This window comes from Canis aureus, chromosome 8, assembly GCF_053574225.1.
Source record: "Canis aureus isolate CA01 chromosome 8, VMU_Caureus_v.1.0, whole genome shotgun sequence".
In the NCBI taxonomy this organism is placed as follows: domain Eukaryota; kingdom Metazoa; phylum Chordata; class Mammalia; order Carnivora; family Canidae; genus Canis; species Canis aureus.
Genome location: NC_135618.1, coordinates 75,478,986 through 75,492,028, shown reverse-complemented (window position 1 = coordinate 75,492,028; position 13,043 = coordinate 75,478,986). Strand labels below are relative to the sequence as shown.

Here is a 13,043-nt window from a genome sequence, read left to right as displayed (position 1 = left end):
GTGCCAAGCTGACCTCTGAGAGAGGAGGAGGAGGAGAAGAAAACACTGGGGCCTGCTACCCCTCCCCAGGGCTCTAATACCCAAGCTGCTGAGGAGCAGTAAGAGGCTTTCTCAAACTTCCCACTTAGTAACTACTGTTTGACTTTCCTTTGCTCCCCAAACTGCTTCGTACGAGTAAACACAGCCCAAGGGTTCTTATCTCTTCCTGAGTGCTCACCTTCAGCTAATGAAGGAAGACACAAAGCTCTTGAAAAGATATTTCATTAAAAAAAGATATTTCATAAGATCTGTGTATTTCAATATTGATTTCAGCCCTTTTCTTTAAACCTTCTGGAATCAGTTCAATTGCAGGAAGATGGGGAGGCAGAACAGAAAAAAAAAAAAAGAAAAGAAAAAGAAAATGGAAGTGGGTTTTAGAACAACTTGGCAAATTAGCAAAGTTTGTAACATCATTAAAGAGCTCTTAAATATTCTTCCCTGAACTCCATTTTTATCTTGTGAATGCATTTCAGTAATTGCTCTAAAGGAAATTGTGGAACTCTGGCACAAACATAAATGTTTGCATGATTTAAAATGCAGTGGCAGCAAAGATCATGATTTTTTAAATTGCTAATTCTTAAGCTAACCTTTTCAGTTTGTCTCATCTTGAAAAATGCCAGTTCCTATCAGCAGAAGCTGTAATAAAGACAATGCATATATTATTTAGTTCTTTATAATTGCAAACAACTTAGCTATATTTCAATACTTATCCCTCAGCTCCAACATGGAGCATAAGTAGGGGATGATTACAATCATTCTATCACTCTGTAAATAGAACACCGGGACACTGAGAAGCAAGACTCTTTTCGTAAAGCCAAAGATCAGACGGAGAAGCTAGTCCAGAAGGATTTCAATAGGACCACCGTTCCCCAACCCACTTACTGTCAGCTCAGTCAGCACATGTTGACACATCCATCAAGAAGAGAGACCTCCAGTAGATACACAGGCCTGTCCCTTAGGAGGACTCGAGTTCCGGCTCTGCCTAATTGAATTCGTCAGGATAATTCACACTAGCTGCTGTAACAGAGAAGCTCCAACATCTCAATGGGTCCAAAGGCACAGAGACATCAGGGAGAGCCACAGAGGGTGGGCCTCTGTTCCACACAACCATTCAGGGACTGACGGCCCTTCCATCTTACATGCCACCAACAGGCGGACTCCAAGGCCACCGCTAACCGATAAAGAGAGAAAGCACCAGGGACCCCACAGGGATTTCGTAGGCCAAATCTGACAGTGACAAACATCGCTTCCACCCACCTTCTATCCAGAACTCAGTCATGTGGCCCCACTTCGCTGCAGGCAAGGCTAAAGATGAGCTGTGCGCTCAGAGGAAAGGAAAATATCTTGGTGAACAGCAGCGTTAGCTCTGCCACCCCAGCCGGGCAAGGAAGGCTCGAGGCTGCCTGCTGTCGGCTTCCCTAGCAGACCTTCATCTGGTATCAACAGCACCATCAAAAAGACCTGTCCCCGCCTCCTGGGAACTCCCAGCTGAAGCTCTACACCGCACACCCAGCCTCACGTCTCTCGCACAGATCAGGATGGCGAACAGGGATGACAAGGGTGCGTTGGAGCCAAAGGGCTCACTCTGGGACTCTCGGAGCTGCACGCCAGCCCGGCATCGGCTTCCCAGAAGCATGTGCCAACACTGTGCCTGCGCCCTCGCTGGTCGGTGGGGCTCCGACTCAAGGCTTGGTTTGCATTAAAAAATGACCCTCGTGAGATTATGCTGATCTTGCCCAATTAAAGCCACCGTGAACACCAGTAAATTGGAGACTGGACTGTAGAGAGGGCACAGGGCAGAAGCCAAGAACAAAGCTGGCCTCAGGCCTGCGCAGAGTCGCCCAAACCAAGGAGAAATTAACAATGTGCACTTGTCAGCACTCTTGTTGTGCTAATTTCCTTGCAAATATAAGCAAAGCCTTTTAATTAACTTAATATCAATTTCACTTTTCTCACATTTTGTTCTAATTATGGGCTGGATTTAAAGCTCTCGCAGCATAATTTAGAGCCCTAGAATTAACAGCTTTACAACTTTACACACTGGTAACTGCTAAACCTGAAGGAAGTAAGGTTCCCTGCCACGCTCCTGTCACGGAGCCCCCATGCCTGCCACTCTGCAACCCCCGGCCCTGCCATCCTGCTGATCAGGACGGGGCGGCACACCCAGGAGGTAGGGAGCCCAGTCTCACAAGGTGAGGCACAGAGAGGCAGCCGGCGGCTATCTCCAGACATATTTGCTTCTCTGAGTTTCGGCTTCCTCATACATAAAGTGGGCACAGTAGCGTACATGGGCATGATGCAGAACCCAGTAACGCAAAACACCTAATACGTATCAAGCGCTCAGAAAAACTACTGAGCAGGGTAAACCACGGTGGCTTCACCAAATCTAAGATGCCTCCAACTGTAAGTTGTACCATTTTTTTGTACCTGTAGGGGGAAAAAATGCTACCAATTAAACTATGACATCACCAACCCTAAAACAAATGTTTCAGAGACACAAAAATGGCTGTTGACAACATATGGCTATAGTTTCCATCTGTGAGATATCTTCAAAGCAAACCTAAGTTAATCGAAATGCCCCAAGACTTGAATATTCTAGTTCACTGACTTCTAGTTAGCAAAGGATCTTGTTTCATTTTAATATTTGCTGAAAATCTACTAGAGGTGTGGAGGGGATGGCAGGCGCCGTGGATTCGTGACGTGAATGCCATTCCCTCTTTGTGGTCTTTCACCTCAGCCGTACTCACCTTCTCCAGAAAGCAGCTATTCTTTTGAAGCAAGGTTGATCATGCGACCATTTTCTAGACCACATGCAGAGCATGCCAGACACTTCTGGAAAAGATTTTCTTTCCAGATTTAAGTATAAGAGATGTGGCCACTTCCTTCTTTGTACAAAGGTGCAACGACTGGAACTACAGCAGTCATCTTATAACCATGAAGACCAGCAGAAATACAATGTCGCAAAATTATGTCCTCATAATGACCGCATGATGCCAAACCAATGCTAGCTACCACTACTCACTACTTGTGGGCTTGTTACAATTACAAAAGACCAAGTTACTCCATGAACTAATTCCCAAATGACACAGAGAAGGATTTTTAGAAATGAATAGATATATTCTCTTATAAACTTTTGGGTCTGGCCATGTAAACTGTTGGTCAGAATGCAAGACAGAGATGAGCAAGGGCTAAAAGCAGGCCCATGCAAAGTACCATTAAGAGCCCCGAAGATGAGACAATTAATTCTGACGAGGTGATTCCAGAGATGAAAGGGATTCTGAATGGTTGTTGGAGAATGCACAAAGTTTTAATGAGACAGGAGGGAGGAGAGTGTTACTCATAATCTGAGAGTTAAAGGACCCCACAGTCACGTGGCTCTCATTCATACACACATAAGCTCTAGTCCCTAGAAAAAGGGTAGAACTAGAACCCGGGTCTCCCATTAGTTCATCGCTCTTTCTACAGGGACATACAGCACCTAACAAGGCATGTGTAACCATTAGACATCCCTCAGTAAACACTAATCACACAATTAGACATTGTGTCTGAGACTAGGCTGGAAGGAGGCTCTTGTGGAACCTTGCTCCCTATTAACTGTCAGCACGCTCATGTGTTGGTGTCTGGATGGGGCCGCCTGTAATTATGGCAGTGGTTTATTACTCATGCGTGGCAAGGCTGAGGCTCTGCAGTTAGCAATGACAGGGACATTATTAAAAGGGAAAACTTCTCTATCAGTGGCTAAGCCAGTAGTCATCCTTGTGTCAGAATGGTCTAAAGACCTGCGAGGAACAATAACTAAGGCAGAAGAAAATCTTTCAACCAAACGAGTCCTGCATTTTTTTTCAACTGCTGAAGCCCTCAGGGAAGTAGGGAGGAACAGCTCCCATGGCCCCTGGTCAAAGGCCAGCCCATGGAGAGTTGGCTCTCCTGGACTTCTGGGTTCTGTCTTCTGGTCCTTTCCGGGGGAGCAGGTTCGGCCTCACCACATGACATGCCAGCTGAATCCAGAAGGGGCCGCAGAACCCAGACACCGGGTGGTGGCCTCAGGAGGCAGATGCAGAGGAGTTCCAGTTGGGCCAAAGCCTGCGTAAATGGCTGCTGCAGAGGCAGGCTTCTGTGTCACCCGAGAGCAGCCAGGGGCAGGGGGGACTGGGCTCGCTCAGAGCAGACAAGTCCTCAACTATGCGCCTCCCCCCACCCCAGAATCCCCCAGCAACCCCCTCACCTTGGCTTCCTCTTTGGCTGGGGAACAGAAAGGGAGATCTGTCATTAGTGCTGGGGAAGCTGGGGCCCTGTGAAGACAGCACCGCGGGCATCCTAAGGGCACCACCCCCTGCCACGGTGGGGCTTCTCCTCAGGCTGACCCAGGATCAGGGAGAGAAGAGGTAAATGGGGTGGAGGACACCGAGATGAGGACCCTGGAGAAGCCAGCAGAATTCCCGACGGGCTCTCCATGGGAGCGACTGTCCAGGTGTGGAAAGATGGAGCCACACAGAGCCAGAAAAGGCTGGGGGGGCAACAGGGCAGCTGGGAGGGCCTCCGTGAGGTTGAGAGCAGCAGAGGAGGGCAGGGGAGAGCAAGCTCGAGGGGAATGCACAGGACAGAGCTCTGAGGGCTGGTTCAGACCTTCCAGAGGGACCGATTCCAGGTGCTGACGCTTAGCACGGGATGTGGCCAAGGATGGGGCTCCAAAGTGAGGGGCACTAGGGTCTTGGTTGCTCAGAGTGCCACTTGGATCTTGCAGCAGAGGCATGGCTGGGCCAGTGGTGTCAGCACCTCTACCCACCTCTGGATCCGAACCCACTTTCCCCCCATTTGTGCAAACACTGAACCATGACATGTCAGCATGTCGCTCTGATCACCCAGTGGCACCCCCACATCTGCAGAATTAAGTCCTGGTCCTCTAGACAAGCTCCACCTCACCAGCAAGCTCCCACCACAAGGCTTCTCATAGGTCCCCACACTCTGCCTCTACGCGGCCCCCCATGTCGACCACACCACGGCCTCCCAGTCCAGGGCCCCAAACCTCTTCTATGACCTGTATCCACATCTGGTCCCCAGGCATCAAAACTTTTGAGTTCCATGTTCAAATTTAACACTCACTGGCTAAGCACCTCGCTGGTGCCGGCTCAGGCCTCAACCCTTCCACACTCAAGCTACTACCCTTCCAGAACCTTCTGTGCACCCAAAAAGACCACAAAGGCACCTTCCCAACTAGACCACAGATGTCTGCCCCTCTCCACATCCTGGCACTGGCCCACACCTGGCATGAGGAGGTGCTCCGAAGACGTGTGGGCAACTGGCAGCTTCTGTCATGGGATCGGACATGTAGGGGCTTCCATTTCTTCTCCTCTGCCTCACAGGTGTCACCCAAAGGCATCATCTAAAGATGTTGAGTGGGAGAGAGAGAAAGAAGAGGGAAGGGATGCCTGGGTGGCTCAGTGGATGAGCTCCTGCCTTTGGCTCAGGTTGTGATCCTGGGGTCCTGGGATCAAGTCCCGCATCGGGTTCCTTGCAGGGAGCCTGCTTCTCCCTCTGCCTGTGTCTCTGCCTCTCTGTGTGTGTCTTATGAATAAATAAATAAAATCTTAAAAAAAAAAAAGAAAGAAAGAAAGAAAGAAGAGGGAAGAAGGAAACAGAATTCAGCCTCAGACAAACACAAGGAGAGAAAAGAATCCCAATTAACTCAGAGATCGAGCAAGTTAAAAGGAAAACGACCTCCTCTTACCCCCTTTGGGATTCACATCACTGATAACAATGACCCCACTCCGCCACAAAGCATGGCTAGCTGTTCGTGCATTCATGCCAGAAACATCTGTCAAGCGCCTACTATAGACCAGGATAGTTCCCAGCATCAGGGATGTGATGGAGGGCAGGCCAGCAGGGTCCGTTCCTCTGGGTGCCCGCACCTTCTCCCAGCCGTCACACGCCGGGCCCCAGGGCTTGGTCTCATGTCCCGGATCCCATTTCGTCCTGACTTACGACGACCCCACTTCTCAGTTGAGAGGTGAAGTGATTGGGCCAAGGTCACACAGCCAGTAAGTGACAGACTCAGTAATCCAATCCAGTCTGCCCTGACAGCCGAGTGAACAAACCTTTTCTAATTTTATATTCTTAAAAAGGACTTGCAAGCTATCTGATCTCAGATTTTCTTCGCCTGACATGCGCCTTACCGTGTCCATGCCCCTTCTTCCCGTTGCCACTTCTAGCTCTAATTATTCCTCCTATCCACAAAGGACACTCCCGATTTGGCAACAGCAAAGGTCAGCAGGTTGGATTTCTTCCTCGAGAATGACATGGTGGCCTCTTCCCCGCCACCTCTGAGCTGGGGCAGGCGGCAGCTTACCCAGCTGGCAGGGTGCCTGTCGCGCACACTGGCCAACGCAGTCGTGCCTGCATCCAGGGCTGTCCGAGAACGGGCTCCCCATCTCTCCAGGAGGGGAGGCTGCACCAGATGGTATGAGTCCATCAGAGGTAAGAAGTGAGCCTCCCTCCAGCGCCCAGGCTGGCTCTGCTGGGCCCCCTGCCTGCCGCAGAAGCCCGCCACGAGCCAGCACATGGAGGCTCAAACTGCCCTGGCCTCCTTCTGACACTCACTGCAGTGATTTTCATACAAATATGCCCTCTCCTCCTTCCCCCTTACTTCCTTCCCATAGCAAATGCAGGTCTCATCCAACTCTGGAGTCTACAGGCACACAGCTATGTCCTGGCAGCAGAGAGGAAACAGCGCCAGGCCGGCTCTGGCATCCAAGAAGACCCGCCTTCAAATTGCCATCCCTCTAGGGACACCTGGGTGGCTCAGTGGTTGAGCATCTGCCTTTGGCTCAGGTTGTGATCCTAGGGTCCTGGGATCGAGTCCCACATCGGGCTCCCTGCAGGGAGCCTGCTTCTCCCTCCCTCTATGTCTCTGCCTCTCTGTGTCTCTCATGAATAAATAAATAAAATCTTTAAAAAAAAAAAAAAAACTAAAACAAAAATAAGATGCCATCCCTCTCTTTCTGACTCCACCATGAGGCCTATGAGAGCAAATCACTACCTCCATCCGCCTGTCCTTAGGCGTCTGGCTGGGTGGGCTGTGCTTGCCTTACTGGGAACCTGTTGGTTTTCCATAGCTCAGACTCAGCTTTGTCGGCCTCTGAGGCTTGGGGGCAGGACTCGGATAGGTAATTTTGACTTCTCTCTGTTCCCACAAAGATTTTCAATTTCTTCAGGCAACCCTGCTTCTACTCAATATCCTTCTGAAATCTAAATTTGGAAGCTAACCTGAATCGATTGCATTTCCTCTTATGACAGAGCTGCCCTGGGCTTACTGGAGCAGTGACGTGCGCCCTTCTGACTCACTGCACGGGGCTCAATGAGGGAGGGGGTCGCTGCCAGAGCTCGGGGCTGACACGGGGCAAGCAAAAGAGTGAAATGGTGTCTTTACCCTGCCTGACTCCTTGGGAGGGCACCGGGCTGGGGGAAAGTACTGAGTATTCAAGAAATCTTGGCTCTGCCCTTCACTGGCTATGTCATCCCCGCTAGGCCACACAGTATCTCTGTTTCTCACCTTTTTCTCCGCTCTAGAATGAGAGAAACAAACAACTTCCTCAGAAGGTGAAAGAAACTCACGAAACTCACAAGTCACATACAGAGTTCCATGAAAATTCTAACAGAAAATCTGTCTGTCCCTAGGTCCATTTTTCCTAATGCTCATACAAAACCACCAGGCCACCATTTCGTAAACTAACTTAACACAGCATTATTTTCTTTCATGTAATTCTTTTAGATTTTCCAAATTGCCTACAATAAATGTGAATTAATTTTCTTCTACAAAAAAAAAGTAGAAAACCATATTCGTATTATAAAAACTACACATTCAAAGAAAATATACTGAAATGCATTATGCCCTAGGCTGGACAACTGCTTCACGCCCAAGTTCCTCCAAAGGGTCTGGGGCCCCTCCGTCAGGGGGGTGAAGGGCCAAACAGCCTCAAGATGGCGCAAGCAAGGTGGCAGAGACCAGAAGCCTGCCAAACACTGGGTCTCCCTGCTAAGGCTGTCCAGCTCCCTCCTCCTCACCACATCCACCCAGCCCAACCCAAGCAAGGCAGTGTCGAGACTATTTCCTGTGTGTCCATCATGCACCTCCTAAAACTGGCTCCCATCCAATGAATCAACCCATAAACTGTAGATGCCCACATTCGTACAAGGTGCCGTGGGAGATGCTTAAAGAACGGAAGCGGTATTAAAAAGTCCAAAATACAGTTCAAGCCCTTGAAAAACCTACTGTCCAGTTCTGGGCTCAAGAGATAAACCCACGGAGGCACAAGCATATAAGCCTTGGGTGCAGAGTCGCCGACAAGAAAGCTTCCAGAAGGAACCCGAAGCAGGAAGAGCTCCGCCGTGTGGCCTGGCACAGCCCCACTCCCACCCCAGGGCAAGGACCTTGAGCCAAACTTTGAAAGGATGGAGGAATAGAGAAAGGGAGCAGCCACAGCCAAGCCAGACAACTTCTCCAAGGCTGGGGCTGAAATGTGGAGGCTACAACCCTAAAGGCAAATGCTGGGCGTAACTGTGCGTCCATCAGTCTGGCCGCAGGAGGCAGAAGGCACTGGGAGAGGTGGGGACATGGGAGATGCTGGTGGGAGCTGGCTGTGGCGGGCCCTGACGATCAGCCTTCAGGCTTGCCCATGACCCCTTAGGAAACAGCCAGCCACTGGAAGCTGGGCCCTCAGGAAGCGGAGCCCCGTGTGCTGGGCGGAGCGCTGGGGTGAGAGACCAGGTGCAGGCGCGGGGCACAGGGAGCCGGCCCAGCAGTGGGGGCCCTGCAGACAGTCTGCACGGGAAAAACCTAACTCTTCTCTGGGTGCTTCCCCGCCATACCAGCACCCCCACTCTCTCTTGAAAGCGTCCTTCCCAGCCTGTAGTAAGAAAAACAAAAGAGTAACAACAACAACAACCTACAATTGTTTTTTCAAAAGGCAGGAGTCAGGGCACCTGGGTGGCTCAGCCGTTGAGCGTCTGCCTTCAGCCCAGGACATGATCCTGGAGTCCTGGGATCAAGTCCTGCACTGGGCTCCCCACAGGGAGCCTGCTTCTCCCTCTGCCTGTGTCTCTGCCTCTCTCATAAGTAAATAAATAAAATCTTAGGCGCACACACACACACACACACACAAAAGGCAGGACTCACGATTTTGGCACTGACAATCTTCGCAGAGGGGCTGATTCTAAGGAAGCCTGGGTCCCCCTGGACACCCAAGGAAACCCGTTCTGGGAGTGAGCAGCCACTAGGGGTAGTAGTGCTCGAGGCCAGGGAGAGCTATAGAACTCTCCCTGAGGCCCTCCGGCGGAACTCCCTGAGTCCACAGGAAGGTCAGAGAAATCTGAGCAGCCTCTAACAGGCCAGCTCCCACTCTGTACCCAAAGGGCTGGACCCAAGTGGCCTTGCCCCTACAGTAGGCCCGGTGACAGGCTCTTACAGACCCTCCACTAATTCCTGAGGAATAAACACCAAGGTCAAGGTTTCCTTCTCCTTTAGTAGAAAGGGACAAAGACAGGCTGCAGAGCAAGTGGACAAGGGAATCCAGGTCCCATCTGCCAGGCCCTGGGACTCCTGCCACCCTGGGCTACCCTCCCCCTGAAGCCAGCAGCCCCAGCAGTCCTGCTGCACCAACAGGTGGCACACACAGTTCCCAAGGCAAGCAGAGGCCTGACACGCCAGCAGGTGGGGTGGAGAAGAGGGTTCTCTCCATTTCCCGACTCTGCTCTGCCCTCTTCCCCCAGACTTCACATTGCTCCAAATTACACTTAGCTGCTGGGAAGATAACACCCACCTAGTTGCAGCTAGAATTCCTGGCTTGCCCAGGAAAAGCCCTCAAGCCACTCTTCCTGGCAGCTCCTCTTCAGAGGCTACAAGTTGAGAAAGCTCCGTCTTCCCACCCCACAGTGCCTAACCCCACCAGCCCCAAGCACCAGATGCTCCTTGGCCCCCAGGGAGATTGCTTATATGACAGAAGAGCTCGCATGCAAAGAACCCCGATCCCCTGCCCACTTGGCTTCTCAGAAGTGCCCACCCCTACCCCAACCGGCTGGCACTGCCAGGCGAATGGGCTTTCCTCCTTGCTTGCTCTGTGCAGGCAGCGGGCCACGGTGCGAGTCGAGATGCAAAGTCTGGGGCTCCCACCCTAGATCCACTGAATCAGAGACTCTGGGGCTGAGGTCTAGAAACCTGTGACTTAACAGGCCCTCCATGTGACTCTGACACATGACAAAAGGCTGAGGCAGGCTGGTGTAGCAGCTAAGAACCTCAATTCTGGAACAGACCAAGTTCAATTCCCAGCTCCACCCCCTGGCTAGGTGGCGATGAGCAAGCTCCCACAGCGGGCAGTATCAGCACCTATCTCCTGGGGTTGCTATAAAGACTAAATGAGTCCCTGCATGTCTGTGCACTTAGTAAACACCATTTAGATTTTATTATTCTTCTTTGGGGCATATGGGGGCGTGGCTATGCCATACTTTGCTTCCTAATTGAAACCAATACTAAAATGACTTGTGTCCCTGGGTGCAGCCTAGAAGTGAGACCCAGGCTATCTTGCACTCTCTTTCGGGCCCAATGTGTAGGTCTTTGGCAGGTATCTGAGTAGAATCAAAGGCTCAGCCCCATAAGCTTCTAATTTGTCCGGAAAGAAACAGGGATTATAACTCCCCAGGGCAGATACAAGCTGAAAGCATCCCCTGGATACTTGTTAAATGACATCAAGGAGACCAATGGGGCTATTTCAGAGGGTGCTCAGAGATCCAACCACATCCCACCTAGAAGGACCCAGCCGGGACCCCTGGGGAGCAAAAGTTATACCAATTACTCTTATCAGTATCTTTACCATAATTTGTAGTTCTGGAACCATTATGAGATGGATAGTTAGAAGCCCAGGAAGGGAGGTGGCAACCCTGGATCTCCGCTGGACGCCAGCCCTATGGACCCCGGAGAGCTGCTTGTACTCAGGTGGGTAATACTCACTCTGACCTTGGGGATAGCGTGGGTCCAAGGACCCATCAGCCCCTGGGCCAGATGCGGTCAGGGTACATTAAGCGTGTCCCCCTTCTCCAGAAGCACAGAGGAGAGCATTTTAGATGGGACAGATTCTGACGACTGTCATTAATTGGGTGGCAAGCCTCGCTCTCCTACACTCCGAAACACTGCTTCCCCAACCCACCACGAACTGGAACAATCACCCTCAGGCAGCTCTCCAGCGAGAAACGAGAAACGGGGTGTGCTTTTTAATAGCAGCCTCCACGGAGGCAGCAGGAAGGGAGGAGTCCTCATGTTAGCTGTGCAGCCCGCCTCCCGGGGAGATGACATATTCCTCCAACTTACTACCGGAGCGCATTAGCTCCAGACCTGAGGCCTTGACTTTGCAGACCTCCAAGCCCGCCAGCGCCCCTCCCTGTCTGAGCCCCACCGCACGACCAAAGGCCGCGAGAGCCCTTTGGTCCAAGTCAGCCGGCCTGCGCCTCCCGTCCCATCTGGCCGGGAGACTAGTTTCTGCACTCGGACGGGAGTCATCAGGTAATGCGGCCGCACGCGGGGACTGGGAGCCAGCTGTGCCGACATGTTTTCCACAATCAAAGCAAACTTACAGCCGGGGCACGGAAGAAGCAGGCAATTCTCTGCGGCAGCCAAGACAGGGCAGGAAGGGTCGGAGGGGGCCTGCGGGAGCCAGGAGTACGGGCTCCCCCGCACCGCGCGGGCCCCTGGGGTACCAGTGCCCTGCCCGCCCGCGCACAGCCCCGCGGGCGCCCGCGCGTGTCCTTACCATTCAGCTGGCGGTAGACGATGTCCTCCAGCAGCGAGAGGCGCTTCAGGACGGCGTCCTGGATGGGGCTGGCGCTGTGCGCGCTGAGGTTGGCCGCCTCGGCGCGCGGCCGGAGCTCGTGGAAGGCGTCTCCGCTGCGCACCGCGATGGGCCGGCACTTGGCCAGGAAGAGCACGAAGCCGGCCACCGCGATCAAGTTCAACACCAGCAGCACTTTGACTCTTCTCAGTGAAGCCATCAAACACGCCCGGCCGGCCCTCGCCCCGGACCCGCGCCCCCTCGGGCTCCGGCGAGGCGCGGGGCAGCCGAGGGCCGTGCGAGCCTCGCACTCCGGGCGGCCGCGGGCGCCCAGCGGCTCTCCCGGCCCCGCGGCGCGGATGCTCGGGCAGAGGAGGCGGCCGGGAGGGCGGGGAGCACGGGGGGGGGCGGGGCGGGGGGCTCGGTGTGCAGAGGTGCTCCCGGAGCCGCCTGCTCAGTTCCCAGCGCGCGGCCCGGCCGGCGCCCCCGCTCTCGGCGAAGGGCCGGGGCCGGGGTCTGTCCGCGCTCCGATGGCCCGGGGCGGCCGGGGCCGCGTGGAGCCGCGCGCAGGTGCCGGGCTCAGGGGCCGCCGGGCTCAGGGGCCGCCGCCCGTCCGCGGGGAGCGCGGCCGCCACCCTCGCCCGCAGGCGGCGGCGGTCTTCAGCCCAGGACCCGCGCCCCGCGGCGGGCGCCTTTGTTCCGCTCACCGACTCGCTCCATCGCGCCCCGCGGAGGGGAAGCCCGCGCCGGGCGCCCGCATCCTCGCGCCTCCGCAGTCACGCTCAAGTCTCGGTTACTCTCAAAGTGGGGGCAGCCCTCGGGGGCGGGCCCAGGGGCAGAGCGCGACGTCCTCTCCGCCCCTCGCGCCGGGGCCACCCACCCGCCACCAAGCTCACCGGCGCGCACGGCGGCGCGGGCGCCCGGACGCGTTCCCAGCCCCGACGCGCGCAGCGAGCCTGCGGGGCCTGCCGGGCACACCGGCCTGGCTCCGGGCGGGCGGGCGCGCCGCGAGGCGGCCGGAAGGAGGAGTCGGACCGCGAAAGTCACGGCGGCCCCGTGAGTCTCGGGGAGGCAGCCCCGCTCGTCCCGCGCGCCGCGGAGCCAAACGCCGAGTCTCGCCCTCGGACGCAGCGATCCCGCCGCCGCGGCCCCGAGAGCCCGCTTGGCCCCGCCGCGGGTCGCAGAGCCCCG

At 54.3% G+C, this 13,043-nt stretch overlaps 1 protein-coding gene across 2 annotated transcripts in view; it reads right to left on the bottom strand.

Moving 5' to 3' along the window:
* GALNT17 (polypeptide N-acetylgalactosaminyltransferase 17) overlaps nt 1–12,165 on the bottom strand; it is a 431,006-nt gene extending 418,841 nt beyond the window's left edge. The window contains exon 1 of one of the 2 annotated variants that reach the window (XM_077908312.1): nt 11,835–12,165. In XM_077908312.1, coding sequence (XP_077764438.1) covers nt 11,835–12,072 — 238 coding nt within the window. In that variant the 5' untranslated portion in view covers nt 12,073–12,165. Of the gene's footprint in view, nt 1–5,302; nt 5,325–11,834 lie in introns of those variants that run through there. The other variant, XM_077908313.1, reaches the window with a different exon arrangement.
* Nucleotides 12,166–13,043: the final 878 nt, after the last annotated feature.